The sequence below is a fragment of the Micromys minutus genome (assembly GCF_963924665.1).
Source record: "Micromys minutus genome assembly, chromosome: X".
NCBI classification, from domain to species: domain Eukaryota; kingdom Metazoa; phylum Chordata; class Mammalia; order Rodentia; family Muridae; genus Micromys; species Micromys minutus.
The window spans coordinates 103286766-103311749 of NC_137970.1; the positions used below are offsets into that span (position 1 = coordinate 103286766).

The 24984-nt window shown below is 39.5% G+C and overlaps 1 protein-coding gene across 1 annotated transcript in view; it reads left to right on the plus strand.

The window, feature by feature from the left end:
* The first annotated feature begins 5401 nt into the window (after positions 1 to 5401).
* Positions 5402 to 24984, plus strand: part of STK26 (serine/threonine kinase 26) — a 48269-nt gene continuing 28686 nt past the window's right edge. Inside the window, exons 1-2 of the mRNA XM_080909685.1 lie at positions 5402 to 5479; positions 5609 to 5759. Coding sequence (XP_080765811.1) covers positions 5718 to 5759 — 42 coding nt within the window. The 5' untranslated portion in view covers positions 5402 to 5479; positions 5609 to 5717. The remainder of the gene's footprint in view (positions 5480 to 5608; positions 5760 to 24984) is intronic.

The window sequence follows — 24984 nt, forward strand, 5'->3', positions numbered from 1 at the left end:
AGGTACCCGATCTTATTACAAAGAGCCCAGTTTCCCAAATCAGCTCTCTTAAGAAATGTCCTTCAATGTTCTTCCACAGAAGTCTCTCCACTACCCTTATAGCAAGACAAAGCTGTCCTTATGGTGTGACCCATGGAGCAACCAGTGTTTCCCTTGGCACAAGGGCTCCTGTACAGGCATCTGTAATTCTGCAGCAGGATTCTGTCACCTAAGAGTGTGCGGGTAGTTAAATTGGAACCAGGGAAGGAGCCATTCTACCTTCTGATTCGGACCTACACAAGCATGAAATGGTCCAGACCACGTTGCCCTCCCTCAGCTCTGGAACTGATTGATGAGGCAGTGAGCTGAGTTTGTTCCTCTCAGGGCCCAAGAGCAAGCATTTCAAAGAGTGTCAGTACACACGCAAAGAAATGCGACGAGCAGGAAGCTGCTCTAAGCAGCATCTGCTTCCACCCACTTTGTCTGTTGCTGTAGTGCCTTCGATAGCATCAGGAAGTAACTGAAGTAAAGCTACTGACAATATTCTTCTGTGTAGAGTCTTATATATTTTGGTTTCTATTGCAAATGATGCTGTGGTAGACTGTCGTATAATCCCCCAAAAGGTGCAAGGTTATTCTGGAGAAATCAGAAATTACTCAGGTTTAACATTCTCTGACTGAGAATGGATTCCATAGGTTTCTGACACAGGATACTGGTTGGTACAAAGGTTAGAGCTATTCTATCATTCATTTCTGATCTGATACCCACAGAAAGCAAAGGTCGGAGATAGCAAACATTCTTTTACTAAATAACAAACAAATGAAAAAAAAAAAAAAAAAAAACCCTGCTGGGCATGGTAGCTCAGGCCTTTAATCCTACCCCTTGGAGATAGAGGTAGACTGATCTCTGTAAGTTTGAGGTCAATCTGGTCTACACAGAGAATTCCAGGCCAGTTTGGAATATACAGTGAGATCCTGTCTCTAAACCAAACGAAGAGCAGTAAGAACAGCAAAATGAAAAGACTCTTGAATGCTGTACTTCAAGTATCCCTTCAGTTTCTTATAACATGAGTCCAAATATTCTCTCACTGCACGGTAAGTGTCAAGCATAACCCAGGTAATTTCCTTTGGTTTAATATGTTCCAAGAATTGAATAAAATTCTGATATTTGTACCACATTGCCATTACACTTTGCACATTTTATATATTTCAACAGAGTCATGAGGTGTAAAATGTGAAAGTTCATAACATGAGCCCCATTCTTTTCACTTTGTGAACTAAAGGCTCACATTTTGTCTTGATGAATTATTGTGTTCGAAAGCTCTTAGGTAATGCCTGGCACATTAGAACATGCTTACGGAGTGTGTTTTAAACAAACCAATATTTTCCATAAATGTTTCTGTTTGACATCACATTGAACTAAAATATGCAAGTCTTGTGTATGGGGAGTGGGGCTGGTGACAGTGTTTTTCCTTGCTTTTATGTTACCTTTTTTGGGAAAGGTGGTTTAAGGTACAATGGTAACATAATAATATTTATTTGTTTATAGGACCCACTTGCCATGACCTCATATAATTCATTTAATATTATAGGCAGCACACGGACTAAATATATCCAAAGAACACTGATTCCTCAGCACATTACTTGACTAGTAGTGCCTCTATCAAAGATCATGGAACACAGTTTTTCAAGCTTTGGCACCACTGACATTTCGAATTAGATAATTCTTTGTTGTGGGCATTGATGTGGTTACCCCTCCCCTCTACCAACTAGAGAGCAGTAGCGATTCCCTCACCACCCATTACACCCAAATATGGTCTGTCAGAGGGAGACACTGCTCCAAGCCGAGGACCGACGTATTTGCTATGAAGCAGTCAGCCCACTTAACACATTAAATGTGGATAAAGTTTAATATTTAATATTGGAAGTATGATAAATATCAGGAAATACCATCCATAGATGTTCAATTTTATTTATTTATTTATTTATTTATTTATTTATTTATTTATTTATTTATTAATTATTTGCATCTCTGTGTGTCTGCATATTTTGGGCCTGCACATGCCATCCCATGCATATGGAGATAGTTCATTTTCTCCTTTCACTCTATAGGTGCTAGGGATTGAACTGAGGCTTGTTAGCAAGACATTTTACTTGTTGAGCCATCTCACTGGTGTAGAGAGATGGTCAATTTAATTTTGTTTTAATGTGGAGGGTTTGTGGATACTAACATGGAATTCATTTTCTTTACTAATTCTGCATATAGCTTTCATTCATCTAGTTGCTAAACATTCATAATTACCTGTGGTAATATATTGTACTATGCAGGCTGAGTTTCCCTAATCTGAAAGTCTGAAATCCAAAATGCTCTGAAGTCTGAAAATTTTTTGAATATCAACCCAATGTTCAAATTTTTAGATTTTTATGTTCCAGGTGTCAACTGTTAAGAGTTTGTATCAATAGTTCTATACTTGAAAAACTCTGAAATCTGAAACATTCTCTGACACATTCAGATGTGAGACACTCAGCCTGCATTATTAGACTGAACAGATACCTTGAAGTATAACAGTCAGCCATTTTGTGTGTGTGTGTGAGCATGCACACATGTAGATGTGTGATAGCAAAGGCATACTATGATTCTTTAATTTGCCATTTTACTTTAATGAAAACCATAAGAAGTAGTACTGTGTGTACGTGTGGCTGGGTGTGGGATTCTGGTACTATATGGATTGTTTTCAAACATGTATACTTTCACAAAGGTTTTATACATATGCTCACATATAGCACACATGTAATTTCAAAAGAGCATAAGCAGAATCTTAAGGAACCCCAAGAAAGTCCCCAAATGTTCTTTAACAATAATAGGAAAAAACAAAGACAAACAAACAAAAAACACAACCAGGGTTTACTCAAGATCAGCATACCTAATCTAAAAGCCCTCAGCAATACCATTCTGAAACTCTCGTTTAATGTCTAGTTTAATGTTCACTCCTCCATCCTACTACATTCCTCTAGGCCTGCATGAAGTCAGGAAAGTCATTTCTTTGCTATGTTTAGAGTTCATTTGTTTACTAAAATCGCACATTCTCTTAGGTAATTATGAAATTACAACTGGGAAGGAAACAGCAGGCAAAAATTGAAGAACATGAATAATTGACCATGTTGAAGGTTAACCAAGAGCAGTGCCTATGAGTCTAGCCTAGCAACAATACAATAAAATATAATATCCCCAATATATACCTAACATCATCAAAGGATTCTAAGGAAAGTGCACTTGCTCATTAACTAGTATTTATTGAGGACCTACTCTGTCTACAGAACATTCTAGGCTCTAGGAATAACCCTAAGAACAAACATTGCCCTCAGAAAGAGCTCATTCTTCCAGAATAATTCTCACAGAAGAGAAACTGGATCTCTGGCTTCAAGCACCTAGTAAGGTCAGTGGGCAAGTAAACGGTGTACAAGGCCCAAAATACAAAGACAGAGCCAGTTTTGAAAGTGAGCACAAGACAGCTATGTACATTGGATGGTAGGCCTGAGAATGTTCAGTGGACCTACTTGAGGCGGGTCTTTAATGATGGAGCTTGATTGACATCCTACTAACTAAAAACAAAAACAAACAAGTAAAAGAAAATAAAACCTTAGACTCACTATCTGCCTCCTCATCTCGGGCCTTGTTCACAGTGCAAAGTCATGGGCTCACTCCAGACTTGCAGGTTCAGATCTTCAGTTTTAAAAAGATCCTTTGAGCCCAACATGGTGGCACATGCCTTCAGTCCCAACACTCAGAACGCACATGGAGGTAGATCTGTGCGTTTTCAGGCCAGCCTTTTCTACATAATGAGGCCCAATCTAGACAGGGCTACATAGCGAGACCATGTCTCAAACAAAGGAAGTAAGTAAACAAACAAGCAAACTCCTTTGAGGTATCTATGGACATTAAAGTTTAAGTGGTACTGCCTGTTTCACTAGTGAATACAGCGACTTGAGCTGCTGAGAAATAGACACTAGATACTAGAACCGAGCCTGCCATTGGGAAGACTTGGGGAACGATGAGTAAGGCAAAGCCGTCCCTTCATGTGTTTCTTCCACATAATAGAAGATAGAAAGTGTTATGGGGACCCAGGTTGGACTTCTCACATATATTGCTTTTTAATTGCGATATTTGTGTCAAGTATTTATTTATTTGGCTGAGCCTTTTACTCTATTTGCTCAGTGGGGAGAAAGCAATGTGACCCAAGTGACCTCTTGTCACAATAACTCATTCCAAAACACAAAGGATAATTTTGGGGGTCTCTGGCACAACTACAATGAGATCTATTTGTAATAATCGTGTTGATAATAACCAGGCAATTTTCTTGGAGGAAAAATTACAAAAGAATAGCGTTTATTGGGTGTGCTTTGGTTGCACGGGCTTCTAAGAAACTTCAAGGTGAATTCTCATTTTAAACTTTCGCTTTGATGTACCGTAACCTTTTTAGCCCCTGGGTGTTTACATAGATGCTTTTCTGAGATTCCCGTGACTGGTATTATTTTCACTGTCATTGTTGTGTTATTGGGTCCTCGAGAAAGGGTCTGCCTCACTCCTAGAGCTGGACTTAAATTGGAAGAAGGCCAGGAGTTGCAGAAGTTGCTACATTGTATGCTAAATTCAACTATATATATATATATATATATATATATATATATATATATATATATATATATATATATACAAACGATTTAACCTCATGCTTCTTGCCTCTGTAATCGTTGTTACGCTTTCTGCTGATACATGATCCGTTTTCCAATTTGCCTCTTTTACACTCGCAGAAATGCTGACAAATTTCAGCCAGTCCATTCCTCAACTGATAGGTAAGGACAGACTCAGGTTAAAGGGACTTCAGGCATGTGAGAGGGGCAAGGAAGCTGAAAATCCGCAAGGGAGAAGTAACTTAGGCAAGAAGGAGCAGGTGTCTGGCTTGGTGGCCCCACCCTCGGCCAGGTGGGGGAGCCAAGCAAAACTTTTGCAACTCCAGACCTCTGGGTGGCTACAAGCACCCTAGCCTCACAAGCCTGTCTGCAACGTGGCTGCATTCATCCGGGTCGCCCTCATAATCCCCCACCCCACAAACTCTTTCTTTCCCCAGGCCCGGTCACATTCCAAGTTTTTCGATCCCGGCCTTCTACTGCTCTCCGAAATCCCTGAGAGCCCCTCGCTTCGCCGACTCTGGCTACTTTAGGCAGCCGGGTTTGCAGCTTTCCGCCTCTGCTCCCCTGACACCGCCCGGCAGCGGGGTGGAGGCAGGGCCAACTGCGGAACCGCCCCCGGCCGCCTCCCAGCCTAGGCGTTCAGGCGGGTTGCTGGGGCGCCTCCACCTCCTCTTCCTAAAGCGGCGAGGCGCAGCAGAGCGGCATCACTGGAGCCCAGGTCCCAGCCACCGCCGTACGTACAGCCCTGCGTTCAGGAAGAGGAGCAGCACCGCAGTTGGCCAAAAGCTAGGCGGGCGAGCGTCAGAGAGGTAAACTGAGTCCGGGAGAGCAGAACAGAGAGCCCGCGAACCGCTCACCTCCCCGCAAGGAAGGTGGAGTGGGGGAGTGGAGGCTACAAGCCAGCAGCCCACTAACTCCACTTCTCTGCGTCCTTCCAGGCCCAGATCGAAAAGCCTGGGAGAGCTGCAGAGCTACCCCCGTAGGAGGAGCCAGTTTGTGTCCAAGGAGCCACCGCCGCAGAAGCAGCGCGAAGTAGCAGTCGTCTCCATGGCCCACTCACCGGTGGCTGTCCAAGTGCCCGGGATGCAGGTGAGGAAGCCCAGGCCTTCCCTGACTCCCACGTGACTGCTCCGGAGCCCCGCTTTGGGCCCCGGGCCCGGGGGACCAGGGGCAGCCACGGGGCAAACCTCAAGGCAGGGCCGGATCTCTGACCAGGTGACCCCTAAGTGAAGCTCGAGGTGCTTCCTGGCGGCCCCGGGCTAGAAAGTGTTTTGCACGGGAGAGATTGGGGCGCCTGGGGAGCGACAGTAAATGGGGGTTGGAGTTGGCGCGTGGGGGCTGGGGGGGCACATGTATAAAAATAGGTCAGAATCTTGGGCACCTGTACTTGTTGGCTTGTTAATCCTGGCACAGTTGAGGAGGACTCAGGGTGGGGGAGTCCCAGAACGTAACCTAGATGAGATGGAGGCACCATGGAATGTGTGGGCTAAAACACCCAAGTGGTACCCCCCACACGGCACACACACACACAGAAGTTGGGGCGGAGCGAGACCAGGAGTGGTGGTGGCATTGAGTTGGGTTCTTCCTGTGTGCAAAGAGAAGAGCAAGATGACTTCTTTTTCCTTTCGGTGCCACTTACAAGCAAACTTCTGTCTCGCTCTCCTACCTAGCCCAGTGGGTAGTGCTGTGAGGAATGCAGGCTCCTGTTCTGAGGGCCTAGATGATGACTCCCCAGACCCTTCTGCTAAGGTGGTTAGTACATGTATTTAAGCTTTTGTCCAGTGCAAAAGAAAGAAAAAAGGTCTGGGACCCAACTTCTTACTCAAAGTCTATACAGTTCTCCTCTCATTGTCATTTTATGAAAGGAAAGTTGTGTCAACAAATGTTTTACACATCTTGGTTTCTTTTAACCACTCTTAACATTTTGAAGCATTAACATTTGGGGTAACCCACCCACCCACCACGGTAACCTAAACAACCCTTTATGAGTAATAGGTCAGAGGCTAAAAACACTGAAACTGAGTTCCTTATGATCTAAATATGCTAAGTCAAACAAACAAATTATTTCAAGTTATAAAGTGTCGAGAACACTGCATAGCTTCTATTAGGAATCAAACCTTGGTGGGTTGGAGTCTCAGCCTACTGCTTCGTGCATGGATTCCATCGTTTGCCTTGGAAATTGGTCTCATTTTATTCATGATAAGAAAGGTGATTTTTAAAGTATCCTTTCTCCTCAAAGGGGCCATTTGTACAAGTCATACATCTATCCTGCATTTAAGGGCAGGTCTGGGTTGAGACTCAGGAAAGGGGAAGGAAAGAAATGTGAACTAGAAAGAGTGGGACCTTTATGGTATTAATCCATTTAAGTTTTTTTTTAGGGCCCCAAACTTTTTTTTCTTGTGTACTCTCTGTCTCTGGCTCTCTTTTCTCTAACTACTCATTCAGTTCTAGCTTTTCTTGTGTCTGGACAAGTAGTAGTGTGCAATAGGAACTAGTTTTGGTCTGTCTGGTCTGGAACAATGTGTGAACTTTTCCCTTTGTGCACAACTTTCTATTCTGTGGAGAAGTAGGACTTGACATATGGTGGCTGCTCAGGAGCTCCATGCCTCTTTCTCCATTGTAAGCAGGCGCCTGCCTGCGCGCAGCCGCAACTGCTGCCTCTCCTGCATCAACTTTGTGTGAGTCTGGGGAACTCGATGTGCTCAGGAGAAAAGAGTTTCTGGTTTTTATTTCATTTGCCTTGACTTTATTTGATTTATGTGGTTCCTGGCCTTTACTTCATTTGTTCTGACTTTGGTGGAGATGGTGTGCTAACTGTAGGCTGTTCAGCGTTGTCACATTGCTCCCTGCTTTGTTTAATCATGTGAGCTGGCTATCTCTTGGACTTTTAGATCTTAATTAAGGTGGGTTGAAATGTGAATCACATATTTGGAACGATCAGCTTTGCCTTGCCCTGGTATGCCTTGCCCAAAGTTGTTCATTTGTCAAGCCTTGCCTCTTACAGGTCATCTCACATTTAGCAAAGATTATTGATTAGTGCTCTGCCACTTTCCATCCAAATGAAATAATAGCACATTCACCAGGTATTTTCATTTTTTACTTTAAGATGTAGTTCTTAAGCACTTGCTGCAACATTTAAAAAACATACAACTTGTCCATATTTGAAATTATGCAGGGACCTAAAACACATTCACAGCATGCAGCATGACCCGTTAGCCTAGAGAACTTTTGTTTTCTTTTCCCAAAAAATGATCATGTAGAAATATACTCTTGGATCATAATAGTTTCCTAGAGTTTTGTTAAGAGTTAGGAGCAAGCAACTTTTAGGTTGTTTAAGTAGCAAGAAAACTTGAATTGGCCATATGTTCTTTAAATTAATGTGTAATATTTCCCCAAATCAGGGTGAAGTGATTGACTGGCCCATACATTTTTAACTGTTTATGTTGGAGCATTATGAAGATTGATGGGAAAAATGAGTTTTCCAGAAATTAAAAGGCAAAATTACTTTCTCCACAATGTTTTCGTCCCTCTGAGCAGAAGCAGAGCTCCCCACTCCTCCACTTCCATCTGCAGCATTGCTAACTTTCCAACAAAGAAATTTCTGTTGCCACTAGTTTAAAATGTTAAAAAAAAAAAGGTTGTAGTGAAGGAAGAAACCCCAGGATTTGGTCCAATTGAAACTCATCCTTGTGAAATTAGTTCCTCAAAACATATATTGTTGATATTTCTCAATGCTGCAGTACTGAACTATACTCAGTGTCAAGGACATGATTTTTTGTACTTAATTCTTGCATATTTTATGTTTATAACTAAAGGAATTTTCCACTCCAGGAGCTCTACTCTTGAACCACATTTAAAGTACAATCTTAATAATATAATAAACCAATAAACTGTTTCTTTCCACCCAAATATTTATTCTTTAGTGATTTAAAATCTGTTTTTGACTTTGAAGTTGTCAGTTAAAAAATTATATTTGAAAGTTTAAGATATTTTCCTTAAAGCCTACGTTAGTGTTTTAAAACAAATATGTAGGAGTAATTTTCAGTCTCTCATAACGTTTATGTAAGAGAATAAAGTTAGAAACTAAAGTTTCAACTAAATAGAAAATGTTATCTTTGTTATACTTTATGCTATATCTCTTAGTAAAGAAACATTTCTTACTTAAAATAATTCTAAAGTTAGCGCTTATGTACCTTTAACTGTGAAAAGTGTCTTACAACTTATCAATGGTTGTTTGAGATCCCAGTGGAAGTGATATTTTAGTATTAATAAACACACTATTGAAGACTTTTAGCTAAGAAGTAAACATGGCCGAAAATCGTGAACTTAGTAGAGGTTTCCAAGAAGGGCCAGTATAGAGATCTATGATCTGTATGTACTTAAACAACCATCCAGTCTGTGATCTTATCTCTGTAAGTATCAAAAGAGCTTCTGACTTGAAAAGTTGAAGGTTTCCAGAAGGTCATCCCAAAGTATTGTTAGGATTTGAGGTAGGCATTTCCAAGTAAAGAAGCCTTACATATATAGACAAGGGCCTGCCTGCATGTTTTAGCACACATACACATACAAGCACATACTCAGTCTTTGAAAACAGGATCAAATCATTTGAGGGATCAAGAAATATCCTATGAGACAAATAGTAATAACTTTGGAAAACTAGAGTAGGCCAGATCATGGTGACCTTTGAATTCTAGGAAAGATTTTAGCCTTTGAACTAGCATTTCTGTATAATGGAATGAAATAAGCAAAGTCCTGCATAGCAGGAGAAATCTCTGTACTGGATGAATGAAGGTACTAGAGGGGTATAATATTTAAGACAGTTTGATCTAAGAGGCTGCTTCAGTAGGACAGTCATAGCTCTGCAGTGGAACTGAGATTAACAGGCTGCCTTCCATATCCCTGGGTGCTGTAAAGAAAAAGACACCCCTTGATTTAATGATTTTCTAGTCATAAGCAGGACAAGTGAGATAACACAGTGCATCTAAAGGAAGTAAGATTGGAACACAGAAGAGCCAGACCTGACAGGGAGCAAAGGAATTCACACATGTGGATTTTCAGGGAACAAGGAGACAGCACCTTAAGAAAGTCCAACACAGTTTGGAGATGTAAACTGGGAGCTCTAGCCAATCATTTGTTGTTTACCAAGCCACTACTGTCTAACCAAGCATATTACTTAAAGAGAAAAGATGGAAAGCCATCAAGAAGGGAGAGGTTCATAACATCAGTGAGACTGTGTGGAAGCAAAGGCCCTCGTGGGACAGGAAACATGGCTTGGAAATTAAGATGCATGAGAAGATGAGAAAATATGCCAAGCTAAAGAGAGAGTTATTAGCTGGGGCAAATAGTTTATTAACTGTCACCAGGAAGCCTGAAGTGAAGGGATTACTTGTGGCACCAGATTTTGCTATGTGGAGTTACTGTCTCCTCCTGTCTTTCTCAATGATCAGTCAGATTTACTACATGAGGTAGCAAGAGCTTAGAAGCATTGCCTTGAACATAGGATCCCTGTGTTAAGCGGTTGAAACTGAATCATTAAATATGATAATAGCTGGAACAAAATAACCCAAGCCAACTGGTGTACTAGAGAAAGAGGTGTAGTTGGAGTTTGGAGGCTTAAAAGTAGGACCCACAGGCTGGGGCCTATTGGGGAAAGTAAAGAGGAATTGTACAGAAGATGGCATGTGGATCAGATGGTAAGGAGGGCGAGAAATGGTGCTTGAATAAAAAAGCTCCATCAGATACTTCCACTTCTTGAGCCATAGAATAGGAGAGCTTTGAATTTGCCTGGTGCCTGAGAGCCAGTGAGCATTGCATTGCTGTATTGTTTTTATTCTGCTTCTTGTTTATTCAGTGACCTTGTCCAAACTGTCTACATAATTGGGAATAGTAAAAGCTGCATTTCCTTTGCCTCAACAAGAGGTTATTATGATGAATTAAGTATCCTCTACGGAGTATATTCGGAGCTCCTGTGGGCAGTTCATACTGAAAACACCATCTAATCCCATCTCTCTTCTGCTTAATAACCCACATTTTTTTTTATTGAAACCAAATCCTGACTACCCCACTGCCCCAATGAGATCCAAAGCCCTACAGTCAGCTGGTCAGTTTCTCTATAGATTTGAATTTAGTTTAACTAATTCCCACCAAAGAAATCCTGTTTGATCCACGGTGTCAGTTCCAAATCAGTAATCACCAAATCTCACCTGATTTTTCAGGTCACATTTTACTTTCTTCAAGGACTTCCTAAGAATGTGCCAAGCTATAAGACCTTCCATTTCTACATAATCTGTATCTGTTGTCAGTGGCCCATAGTGGTCACTCAATATCCTGCCTTCAATTTTCTTTAAATATGTTTGTTCTGCCTGGAGAAGGATTCAGTGGGTAAAGTCTTTGTCACTGGAGGACCTGAGTTCATATCCCAGCACCACATAAATACCTAGTGGATGTGACGGTCTGTCGGTAATGCGATTAGTGTTTGGGATGGGCACACACGTACAAGTGAAGAAAGAAATAAGCCATGTATGTCTCCAAAAGTAAACTGTAATTTCTTGAAGTTCTGGAAACCATGCATTTTAATTTTCATGGCCTTATCTATGAGCGTTTACATAGATAAAATAATAAATATAAATAATAGATATTAAAATACATCTGTGAATCTTTATATACAGGGTTGGCTAATGAATATAGTATTATATTCATTATATATATCCTCTGCCTTTTAATGTCTGACTGTTTTTATAAGTATGTTGTGGAATGCTTATGTTGTGCAGACTGTAAAGACTAATTTGAATATAGTAAGAGAATTTCTATTTGTCTAAATGATTTTAATGCCTAATACTTTGTCAGGCTAGACTTAGGAACTAATCAGCCGTCCCGACTCTTGACACTCTCACCCTCTTGCCTTCCCAGGTCTTTGAGATGACAAGGAGTTTCGTGGCTTTCCTTCTGAGTGGAACTGATTTCAGGCAAACTTTTGTCTTTGGGCAAAATGGTTTCCATGGCTCCTTTTGGATTGTATGCCTGATGATTTGGACCTACTAGTCCTTTCTGTGTCTTTGTTCCGTTCTCCCTTTGCCTAAACTAGTGTTTGAGGTTTCTTTATTTTCTTATCTCAGCTATCCCTTTGAAATCTGATTTCATTCATATCAATATATTTTAAGAATATTCTTATGTGTATGAGTGTTTGCCTGCATGTATGTATGGGCACTATGTGTGTTTCTGATGCCCCCACAGAGGGCAGATACCCTAGAGTTAAAGCGTGTGGTACAGCTTCCATATAGGTATTGGAAACCAAACCTGGGTTCCTCTGAAAGAGTACAAATGAGCATTTTTTCCACCTGTAGTAAGATATTTTTGGGTGATAGTTGAGTATGTAGACTCTCTTTTAATAGTCATATTTTATAGGGAATTGTTTGTGCCTTGGATAAATGGAAATATAGTAGAGCTTCGGGTACCTTAATACTACTTTTTGGTTGGGTGGTATCTTCACAAAGAGTGGTGATATAACTGAGTCTACTTGGTGCTAGGAAATGAAATTAGGAAAATGAAAGCTACCATCATTATTAGGTATGAGACAGCAACCTCCTTTCAAGTATCCTTATGAAGACTCAAAGACTTCCTATCACATGCACATATAAACCAGTGTCCTTGGAAGAATGCCATGAAGTAATTTTACTATTTATTTATTCATTTAATTTCTGCAGTGCCAGTTCTAGACCATATGGGCTTCCCTGTGCTAAGCAAGTGCTCTAGCCTTGGGCCACACTGTTGGCCCTTCCTTTTAAAACACAATAATCGATAAAATAGTCACCACTAAACTTTTAAGCCTATGGTAGATAAATTTCTCACTTGGTCTTCTGCCACTTTACGTATGCTGTTGTGTGGTAGAGGGTTACGTATGGGAATTAACGCTTATAGACATCAGACATTTCTTTAAGATGGTACCTATTTGCTTTCAACATGATCGGGGAAATAAAAAGAGTGATTGTCTGAAAAAAAAACTGTCTTCCAATTAAAATTTAAAAATAAGAAGGCCTCCATAGCCCTGGGTAACTTTGTTCACGATCCTCCTTCTTGGTCTCTACCTAAACTTCATTACAACAGGCAACTCATCTAATTCACATGTTCAGAAAAATGGGGAGGCTTATTTTCCACAGCAGATCCTGTCTTCTATTCCTCCCTGCCTCTTCCTAACACCTCACCAGCACATCCCTACTGGGGATAGAGAGCAGTTCAGGGTGCTGGCAAGAGCTCTCCTTAGCCTGTTTTGGACTTGCTCCAGCAGTCCCCTGACAGAAGCTCACTGGCTTTTCTTCTCTTTCATTTATCATAATATCATGGATTTAAGTGATTCACATCTCCAAACATCAGATTAGACATTAGAATGGCAGACTTTGGGAAACTCAGGCAAAATTAGAACATAACTGTGGTTCATACTCCTTGAGCCTTAGAAGAAGAAGAAGAAGAAGAAAAAAAAACCAAACAAACAAAACCGTAGACAGCTTAGATGAAAGAGATGAAAGACTTGAAAATATTCTTTCTTGCTCACTCGGTCTCCTCTCCTCCTTCCCAACGCCAGTCATCAGCAGAGTACCCAGTTCATGCTAGCTAATGGTTTGGAGCTGCATTCCCAGCCTTCAATTTATTTCAAGTGCCGAATCTCCATCACTTTCCTAATGTGTTGCTCAGAAACCAAGGCACCTTGTCTTTGAGCTTTCATCATAAACAGTGTTTATATAAGCAAAGCAGAACAATTTCAAACCTTTCTCTGTGGTCCTTGTAACAGGACTGTGTGTTGGTGGTATTCTTCCTCTCTACTTTTAACCTGTTGAGGAGAAAGTTGGGGGAAATCTGTAAGGCCTTCCTGACATAAAATTCAAAACACTGAAGCAAAGGAGGTTGAAATCAACCATGATGGCTTAAAAGTTTTGTTTATTAAAGAACAATAGGGTGTCTAGCCAAATAATAACAGTTGCTTTGGATTATCAGAGCAGCTTCCTAGTATCAATTTAATGAAGTTTCAGGGGATTTGAAATGTATACTGCGCTAGATGGGTTCAGACATTTCTTAGTATGCTGGTGAATTACTCTACCAGATTTCAAGAGTGCCTGGTAACATAATCCTAGGAGTGAATTTTTGGCAGGTGGAGGAAATGCTTCAAGGACATCTAGAAGCATCCAGAGTTTTCTTTGAAAATGCATTTTTGAGCCGCTCTGTTTCAGCAATTTAAAAAAAAAATCACCTCCCCCAGATTTCCATTAAACCGATGGATTTGGGGCATATCACTTTACAGCATGTATATTAAGCTAGGCTTAGATGTTTGCTGGAGCAGAGTTTGAATAACAGAGCAACAGGTGATGGGGGAGGGGTGAGCAACATAGATAATTAGGCTGGGTGTAGGTTGTTATTAATGCAAGGAAATTGGGAGAAGCTGAGCCAATAGAAACCATAAAGCCAGCATTTCTCCCCAAACCTTCTGCCTACCAGAGCCGGGAAAGTTTTTTGGATTCCTCAGTCTCAATTTCCTGCTGCCTGCCTTAACTTTAAGCAGAAGCACACACACAAAAAAAGCCAACAAGGAAAGCATACATACATGCTACTAAGTATAGCGACAGAAAATAGAACTTTGACCTCTTGTGGTTAAAGAGACTATAGTCAGAGTGTCTAGCCACCCTGGAAAAAGAAACATTTTTCAAATGTATGCTTTTAAATGCCACTGACCCCGTGGGGAAACAGGTTAGCAAACTCATTAACTCAGTCCTATTTACTTCTCTACTTTACATCCAGGCTGTTTGTTTGAAATTAGCTCAGAGCCTTTCTATATGCTACCCAAATAATGGAAATGTGTATCAGACTTCCCATGCTGGACTGCCTTGGTTTTAATGTTTTTATGTTGTCAGTCTTCAAGAAACATCTGGTTCTGACTTCAAGTAGTGAGGTGTCATCAACTGTTTCCAAAGTTCATTTGCTTTGGGGGATAGGAATTTGTGTTCATTCTTCGAGTCAGCAAACAGATTCTCTGACTCCAAAAAGTTTATAGACTAAAATGACTGGTCATCTACATGTTGAGTTTGAAACCAATGAATCCTAAATGAGATAGAATCAGGTACATAAGCATTCCATGGCAGAGAGATAAAGATAGAATCCTGTTATTTATAAAAAGAAGTTCATGAGAAAAGAAATGCATATACCAGGGGTTTGTGGCAGGTACCAAATAGAGAGAACTGTTTGCACACATAGTACAAAGCCTTGAATGTCAATTGAAGACCTTTATTTACTTGGTTTATATGCAGTCTGTTATCAGAAATTATTTAGCAAGATGAGTGTGTCTTTGGACTTGCTTAAAACTTCAAAAACCCCAACAGGCTGGAAGGAGACAGGAAGTGTGTGCCTATGTGTTTGACTGAGAGCATCAGTGCTCCACCTTCCTAATGCTGCCACCCTTTAATGCAGTTCCTCATGCTGTGCTGACCCCCAACCATAACATTATTTTCATGGCTACTTCATAATCATAATTTTTCTACATACATAATGTAAATATCTGTTTTCCAATGGTGACCCTCCTAGGAGTCCCGACCCATAGGTTGAGAACCAGTGATCTAGGGCAGTAAAGGTCAAACTCCAGCCTTTGAAGGACTCACCTGCCTGGGGGGTTTTGAAAACACCCAAGTCTGATCCCAACCATTCTGTTTCCGATTCTTGAGGTCTGAGGTGGATTCTGGGAATTTGCATGTCTAATAAGTTCCCAGCTGCTCTGTTGGTTTGGGGACTCCTCTGAGCACCACTCAAGGTATTTACAGACCTTGGTGACTAATTGAGTGTAGGAATTAGAGAAGCAGGATGAGAGGGTCGAGAACGAGAGATACAGCTGAGTCTTGAAGAAACTCAGCACACGGCCAAATCTGAAGTGCTGGCTCACGCACAACCAAGCAGAAGCAATTAGTAGCTGGGTTTGTTCAGGAGAGAAAGTAGAAACCGGGAAGGAACTGATAGAAGGTAAATGTGTGAGAAATGAAAATAGCAGGATCTCTAGTTATTTCTCCAAGGATGGGAGCACTGTGTCCGAGCTCTACAGCTTTTAAAACAAAAACAAACATCTCTTACTCTTCTGTGATGTTTCCTTCATCGAGGTATGTTTACGTCTTAGAACATGCCCATTGACTCACGTGTGCTGTAAGTAAAGAACTTCTGTTTTTATTTATCGGTTTATAACTGAATTTTTGTTGTATATATTTAAATTCTATCTGGCAAAACTTTCACTGAGTTACATTTGCATTTAGCCTGGTATCAACCTCATTAGTGTCAATGGTGCCACACTACAGCTTTCTCACCCTGGGTAAGATTTCTTAGGTGAGAAACCCTCGCAAATAGATGCTTTCTGTGGAATTCTGACACTGGACCCAGCTTGCTTCTATGTTTTCTGCAGTTAACAGCTCAGCAAATTCTTGTACTTGGGATGCAAGCACTTAATAAGAACATGAAATCTGGTTAAAATGCGGTAGAATGTCATTATTGTAAATGCCAATAAATGACGTGTTCCCCTAAATTGGAGATTTTTAAGCCTCTGTGCAATTCTCATAAACAGCATCAACTTTCATTATTCCGAACCCTCCTCCAGCTTGTTCCTGTGCACCATTCCACCCACATGGAGCCCCTCAATCAAACAGAGTGAATCTAATATATCTAGGCTTCTATTAGAAAAAACTGTTTATTCATAATCATGCTATTCTGAAGCCAATTTGTGATTAATATGTAAATTTCTGGAAGGGAGAGGAAGTTAGTTCTGAATCATCAAGGAAATATCAAAGAACTTCCTAAATGGCCTTTCTGCTCCGTACCACCTTCCCTATACCTGGCCGGTTAGGATAGTAGCACTTGCCCACAGGTACCATGTAGGGAAACCTAGAGTCAAGTTCAAACAAAGGATTGGAATTGAAAACGAAAGAAGCAAATATTTAATGAGTTTGCCAACACCAAATAATGTGAACAAACTTGATGACCCACTTAGGTACCAGTCTTGTGTTAGATCATTTTTCAGTGTCCAAATGAACCCAGGTTAGCAACCACAACAGAAAGAGAATCCACTGTTCAGAAATAAAAATTGACCACTGCTAATGATACTCCCAAAAAGCACATAAAGGAATTTCTCCTAAAATGTTTATACCCTATGCCCCATGTGTTAGTGAACATCTATTAACTAGAGTAAAGATTGTTAAGTTAAATTTGTATAAGTGAAAATGATCCATGTATGGGTGAATGTATACATGTATGTGTTATACAAGGGTATTGCACAAGAAATACATTATGAAAACACTTAATTTGAAAATAAGGCTCATTATTTGCATATCAAGATGTTGCTAATTTTAAAGCCAAAGAATAATGAGTCCTCAGAGTAAAGTGGACAAAAGGTGACATGGTCACTAAGTTCAAGAAACAGACAGGTATGACTTGACATTTAAGAAGCTCTGCACATAACGGAAGTGTGTAAAGTTTCTTGAAAGATTGTGGCATCCCAGGGCATGTAGACTGTCATTTAGAACAGTCACTGTAAGGTAAATGTGTATACATACCTGTGATAAATTTTAGGCAGTTTATTGTGACACATTTTAGTTCCGCTTTCATAGTAGCTGGGTCTTTCTGGTTTTGCTTTCTTGTTTCTTCAGCCTCTGGGATTCCCAAAGAAACTGAGCTCACAGCAGGCTGTTCCACACAGTTTACAAATCATGAGAATTGACTTTTAATGAAATTCGATGCCAGTGTTAAGCAGTTTTAGTGAATTAGAATTGAACATTCCGTAGGATTACATTTATCAAGATTTCCAATATTCTGGTTAATTTCTCCAATAGAACAGTCTTACACAGAATCATTGCACCAAAGGAGCTGCCTTTGATAAACACAAATCTGTTCAACTGTTAGCAAAATCAGAGACACTGGGCAGTATCCAAATGATTGGTAGTTAACAGAAACTTGTTATCCTTGTTCAAGCTAATTCTGAAGTCTTGCAGATGCTTCACACTATGGAGAGGAAGGTGGTAGGGAATGGAGGGAACCAGATATTGGAGTGTGACTCACCCACAAACAAAATCTTGTACCAGGAAGCTGCTTTTTCTTCTGTTTATTTCTTTATGAAAAATGGTGACTGTCACTGAGAGATCTTTTTTTACTCTGTCACCAGCTTTCCATAGGGCACATAAAATGAAAACGTGTGATTCGTGTAGCTAAGAATGACTCAGTTTTGAGACTTTAGCATAGGTGGCACGTCCATGGTTGTGCCTTCAGACAGTGATTTCTGACAATAGCAAGGAGAAAACTATTACCTTTATTGTTGTATGTCTTCTATCTTCTGAGGCTCAGGCATCGTTTTTGGAAACCCTACTTAGGGCAGGTAGCCTTTCCTAATGCCAGGGGATTACTGATGCCTCATGAGCAACCAGAAAATATAAGTGAAGGAAAACGGTGCTGGACTCAGGAAGCACAGAAAGGCAGTATTTCTAAGGAAGAGGGATGATAGTCTTTTGCTTTCAAGATTGAGGATTGTGTTTATCCACTTTTTTAAGAATGGGAAATTTCCCTACTTTCTGCAGAGTGGAAAAAAGGCAAACAGAAAAGGAGATTCAGGAGGTAATAGCAATCCTTTCTTTCCTTGTTGCTTATGACTTCTGTGATGAAAGTTATATTTGCATAAGTAATTTGTGATGCCAGGAAAATGTCTGTAAGAAGGGTTCTGTGTGTTTTGTTTTGTTTTGCTTTGTTTTTGTGAATGACAGGATAAGTAATGACAAGTGTGTGGTGATTTTTAGCTGCTTCTCTATTTGAGATGTGCAATTTTGGTCGTACATGTATCGATCTAATTAATTGTTTCTAGACACTTGCAATTATTTTAGGGGGTCCTTTTTTGTGTGTGCGTGTAGCTAAAGGCATAACCTTTTTTTAAGCAAGGAAAAGTGCCAAAAATAGCATGGATTTTATTTGAGTCATTCGTACTGCTGTTTTCTAGGAAGGAAGAGCAAAAGAATGATTCTCATTTTTAGATGACTGAACTTAACATAATGGTTACATTTTCAATAGGTCCTGGCATTTCAGGTCTCCCTGGAGGCCGGAGTAGAATATTTCTCTGGAGTATGTCAAGGCTGAAGAGCGCCTCTGATTTACTTTGAAATAAGTTTTCCTAATGCCGATTTGATTTGTGTTTTGGCTAAGAAGAGTTCAAACTGTAGTCATCTAGTTTGTTTGTTTCTTTGTTTTTCTAGCACTACCTAACCGATATTAACTATTGCGTGGTTTCTATTACTTTAGCTCTGCAGTAGTTTAGAAGGTATAAATATCTGTATCTTTTGCAGACATTAAAAACAAACATGTAAAGAAACACGAGTGAACCCAATTGTTTTTCCTGGGTTTCAGTCTCTCCTGTTGCTCACCTGCATGCCTGCCTTGCTCCATTTGGGTAACAAGAAGCATTTTAATCTGATTGCTCTGGTGTGCATTTTTTTTATGACAGCTTGACATCCAATTACGGTGTCACACGAAATTCTGGCTGATAGATAAGACACAGTTTTAGATTTGCTAAAATAATGTTAGCTGAAGAGATGTGTTGATTGTGAGAGAATATTCTTGGCTAATATAACCAAGTATTTCTGAAGCTTGAGGGCTGAATTTAACCCTTGGAGGGCACTAAATTGTCTCATCTTTACTATGAGGATGAAGGATGCAGTACATTCTCTTCACTGTACTATAGCATCTTCCTAGCTGTAATGTGAGGAGATTGTACCAGAAACACTTAAGCTGTGGGTGTGGGAGACACTGATTAGGACTTGGGACCTGGGTGGTGTTGTTATTGTTGTTGTTACTGGGTTTTGTTTGCTTATACTTTAGCTAATTTTGTTTTGACACAGAATCTTAACACATAACTCAGGATGACCCAGAATTTGTAGCAATTCTCCTGCCTCAGCTGGAATTACATGCCTGATGTGCCATATCTGGGTTAGATATTATTTGTATATCCAGGGAATATGTACATATTTATGTATAGCAGAGTCTGGATACCCATTTCAAACACACATTGAATGAGATTGATGTATTTTTTTGTGTGAAGGCAATTAATGTACAATTAATATTTGACTGTAGTTTTCTTCTCAGAGGTAAGGCTATGACGTTTGGCTTGCAATTTAGACATAGGAAAGGGACTTGAAATTTGACATTTTTATTTTTTTACATTCTTCCTTGGTAAGTACTTATGAATGACTGTGTTTTTTGCTTTTATTTTTGTTTTTGTTTGTTTTTTGTTTGTTTTGAGGTGAGGTCTAGCAGTATAGCCTACTACCCTCTCATTCCTAATTCCTGTCTACTCCTCTGGATTGTCCCACCATATTCTTGTCCTTGACTTTTTGTATTGTTAAGATATTTTATCATTCACCATACAGTGGAGCTTTTGGAACTTTCTCAAGTAGGACTTTGTTATCTGAACCGTGAAACAGAAAAGGTCCCTATTTTCCTTGGAAGGACACATGACTAAGGCTAATACTATTTGTATTTTAAAGCAGTTATGATTGTGTGTGTGTGCATGTGAGTGTATGTGTGTGTGTGTGCGCCATAGTTGAGGACCAAATTCTGCCTGTAGCCTGCTTGTGTGACTTGCAAGCTAAAGTAATACTAATACCAATAATAATAATAATAATAATAATAATAATAATAATAATAATAAGAAGAAGAAGAAGAAGAAGAAGAAGAAGAAGAAGAAGAAGAAGAAGAAATGACTATTACCAAGGTGGGAATGGAACCCAGTACATACTGGGGAAGTATTTTAACACTGAACTCTACCCCAAGACCCACTTGAATATAGAAAGAGAGGGAAAATGTTATTGTTTTTAGAGATTTGTCTTAAAAAAATAGAACATTCTGAGACTGCAGACTTCATCTGACTCACAAAGACCCTTTTCTGAAACTGTTTCCCAACTCAACCTTAGGACTTTGACCCCACTAAGAACTGCTGGTCTAAAGAAAAGGTTTTGTTGTTTCCTCTGGGGTTAGGTATATAGTACTTGCAAGGCAACTGGTTTATATTCAGTCCTATTATTATGATGCTGACCTGAAGAAAAGACCTCAGCTTATAGTAAATGGAAACACTTTTCTTCACTTCGTAAAGATAACTGTATAGAATGTTGAATTGATAATAATAATATTGAAAGCTAAGCATATGTGCTTTTTATGGATGCATTTTAATAATTTTCCCAATTTTAACATGGAAAATAAGGAAATGTATTGGAGGGCAGAATACAGCAAAGGCAAAAGAGAGCACTAATTGCTTTTATTAGTATTTTAATTTCAACAGCTATATCTATTTGAAAAGGGAATTGAACAGCAAGTGTTAGGTGTCAGATATAATCATATTTGTTTCTTCTTTGTACTGAATAAGTATCTTCCCCTACAATTAACATCTCAGGTACCTCATCAGCAGTAAGGAGAATAATACTTAATCAAAAATGCATTAAAATTATTAGATCATAGCATATGAAATAATCAGGCGCTACCAAAAACCACTTAACCATTTAATTTCGTAGGGGAGGTGACATCAGCCATAAAGCATGTATTGGCAAATCACAAAATGATGGAGAGTAGCAGGCATTATGTATAACTTGCTGCAGGTTTCTGTTCTCTCCACCTTTCGTTAATCACAAGTCTCTATCTGCATTCTCCCCACCCCACCCCTGGAAAGTGTCAGATATCATCCTTGCTTTTTATCATGCCATTCTGGCTTTTGTCAGTAATTCAGCTCAGGCCTGTGTGCAGACTTGATGGAATTACCTGAAGTACAACATTTATTTTATCCCTCATCTGCCCAAAACTGTCATTGAGTGGCTCCCTAGCAGCCTGATTGGAAATTCTAAAGAAGAATAAGTCAGGCCAAGCTATAGAAATGGTGGGGAAAGGCATTAAAATGAGCTGTGAAGAAGGGAAGAAAGGGAGAAAGAATTTACCCACAGCAGGGAAGAGCAAAGAGACTTGTCCATTGTGGTTTTAAGTGGTTTCTTGTTTTTGTTTTTCAGGTTTTTGGGGGTGGGCTGTTAGCGCTCTTTAGTGATTTTCTGGCAAAGGCCTAAAGTGAGAGGCTAGAATTCAGTTCAAATTGGAGATTGCAGATCTTGGACAGTGCTGAAAGCATTTTAGTTACTTTGAACCAGTCACCAAGATTGTGTTGGAAACGGCAACATAAGAACTGATTGAGGGACTTATCATTTGTGGTCAACCGGGAAGTGTTTGGCACAGCCCAGGACACCATCCGCTCACCTAGAGATCTACTGCCAAGTCAAAAGGGCAAGTGCTTTTCCAGACTCTAAGATCTTACCACATTTCAAAATCTATAAATAGACCATATGGAATTTTTGAAGGGAGAATATTTTTATTTTTATGTATATAAAACATGAATATGTGCTATTGTTTATCTTATTTGGAGAATGGCAGTTTTGTTGGATTGGGTGTTAAATAGAAAAAGACTCAAGTTTTAAAAGATAAAATGGTTTTCATTGACATTAGCACACATGAGTCAGTCACCTTTATCAAGAAAACACAGAAGCAGCTCCTTGCTTATAATATTTCTTAAAAATTTAAAAATTAGCTCATTATTATGTAACTCATTACTCAGTGGTATTTTCCCTTTCTTTTGACATTTAATCTATAGGAGGGTTTAAGTTGTGCTAGGTACCAGTTTTGGTACAATCAGAACAATGGGTATAAACACTGCTAAATCTGCACCTGTAGAGTGGGAAAGTTGATGTCCAAAAATGCTAATGACAGTTGGGATAATGGTGGGGTTTTTGAGAAGGATTAAAGGTAATTTTGAAATTCTTGGGTTCAGAAAATGTTGGCAAACTTCCAAAGAAGATTAATTTAAAAGAAAAGGTATAAGATTTTTCTCAGCTCCATTTCTTTGGAAAGACATTTAGTATTTTTTTCTTAATGAATGACATCCCATGTGCTAGGGCAATGACAATAACAAAGCCATCATTAGGAAGGATGCTGAAATCCAGCCAGCTTTGTCCTCTATAAGGAAGGTACTTATATACAAGGTGCATGTCTGACATGCTGAGTGCAGAGCTAATTCTTTAGCTCAGGTGTCATCGTTCTTAGCCAAGTATTTTAGGGATAGCTATTTTTCAGTTTACTTGGTTTTTGAGTATATACTTTTTCAAAAAGATTTTTGGTTTTTTTTGGGGGGGGAATTCCATACATGAATACAATATACATCCTTCTCAATTCATGTCCTCTTCTTCTATAATTACTATTGTTATATTTATATATCTACCTGCATACATATATATGTAAAACCTACAAAGTTCAATTACTAAGTGTGTTCTTACTGAATAATGGGTGTTTCCAAATCTTTTTAAGAGCATAAAAATAGCAAGAAACATTATTTTAAACACACACACACAAAGAGAGAGAGACAGAGAGACAGAGACAGAGAGAGACAGAGGAGAGGAGAGAGAGAGACTCCAATTGTATTTTTTACTTTAGGGAAATGAAATGAATTGTCTGTCATATTGGAAAACTGTGTTTTTAGCTTAAAATTCACTCCCCTTGCCTTCATCTGTAGTATTTTCCATGATTAAAATCATTTGTTATCAATGTCCCCTTGCCACCAGCATCATTTTCTTGTGATCATAGAATGTTAAAGCCAGCAGGACCCAAGAGATCATTTTCCTGAGGCCTAAGATTCCTCTGGGCAACTCCTTGCAAATACTGTTTGATTAAATTCATTCCAAGGATAGATTTGATTAAGGGAGAAAATGTTGAAGGGGGATGGTTCTGCAGCCACATTCTCATTAAGAATGAAAAGCGAAGGCTACAGAAAATTTCACTTTTTCAATCAGTGTTAATTTTCTAAAAGAACTCATGGTGTTAATAATTTAGAGCTGTGCTTACAAGCTTCAAACCTATTGATTTCAATTGGAGTTCTGTATCTAAAAGGAAGCCAGGGCATGAGCAAATCAATTTTGTTTTAATTCAGTGCATTTTAATAAGTGTGCTAAAGATTCATCATAACATTACCCAGGATGGTTCGATATCTGCTCTGAAGGGATGCTGCCCTAGGTGGAAAGCAAAGGTGCCTGTTTCTGGAAGTACTAAACAACTTCCTTTTATTTAACTCTCATACAGATGGCAGAATGAGCCTCTCATTGCCCATCACTTGAAAGTGCCCTGTGTGGGTTTGATGAAATAATAGCCTGAATAAATTAGGCTACCTTTTTTACCATTTATATATTAACACAATCCCTGTCTTCATTTCACCATGTGGCCTTTTCCTCCTTTCTGAATGAATATTTTATAGTTAGGGCTTATTATCAATCCCAGGCCATATTTATGTAACATCCTGTCTAGTCAGTAATAATCCCTCTCATTTCTAACGTTAATGCTCACAGTTAAGTCTGACCCTGACTGAATTGTTCATTTTCATGTGTGTTTAGCTAAATTAAGAGATGCACAGCACAGTGATAATGCAAGTCCTGGCTCTTGAAGCCTCTAATCTTTACATTAGAGTAGAAAATGCAAGACAGCCCCAGGGCATGCAGGAGTCACGAGCTTCCCCTAATTGCTGTGGCAGATGGGCTCCCAGAATCAGATTTGCACATTCCACTGGTAGGAATCCTTGTGTTTGCTGTGACTCCCAGCTCTTCCTTGGATGTAGATTCCCAAACTGCTGTATTCCAACTTGAATGATGTTGAAGAGAAACTCAACTTTTAGAAAAGTTAATCATATATGAGCACGGGGGGGGGGGTGTTACCTAAAAATTTCATACCTATTTTAAAACTCTTTAGCATATTGAATGTAACCTTCCTTATACCAAAAGCCAGAGGATAACCTGATACCTAGAAGGTCTGCCTAAAGTAAATACTTCGTGAAATCCAAAGATGACAGTGTGTAAAATATTGCACTGGGTCCATGGGAAGCGTACCTGGGACTGAAGAGAAGGTAGTCCTACCCTTAAAGTTAGCTTACTGATGGAAATCAACAGGTACAGTACAATGCAAGCTCTGATTTAGGTGCAAAGTATTGTTGTTGTCTTTATGAAACTTATGAGATATTCAGAGATAAAAGAAAGGCAGGATATCGTTTATTGAGAAAACTGTGTCATCCAAAGCCTCAAAAATAAGACCGGAGAATCACAGGCTACTGGGGTGTTGCATTAAAAATTGTATTTCTAAGCTACTATCTGAGGGAAACACTGGGCTTGAGATATGGTAAAATATCCCTGGAATTTTCTCCCTGAGTGTTTGTTTTTGTTGGATGTTCTATTTATGCTCAGTATAACTGTGTTAC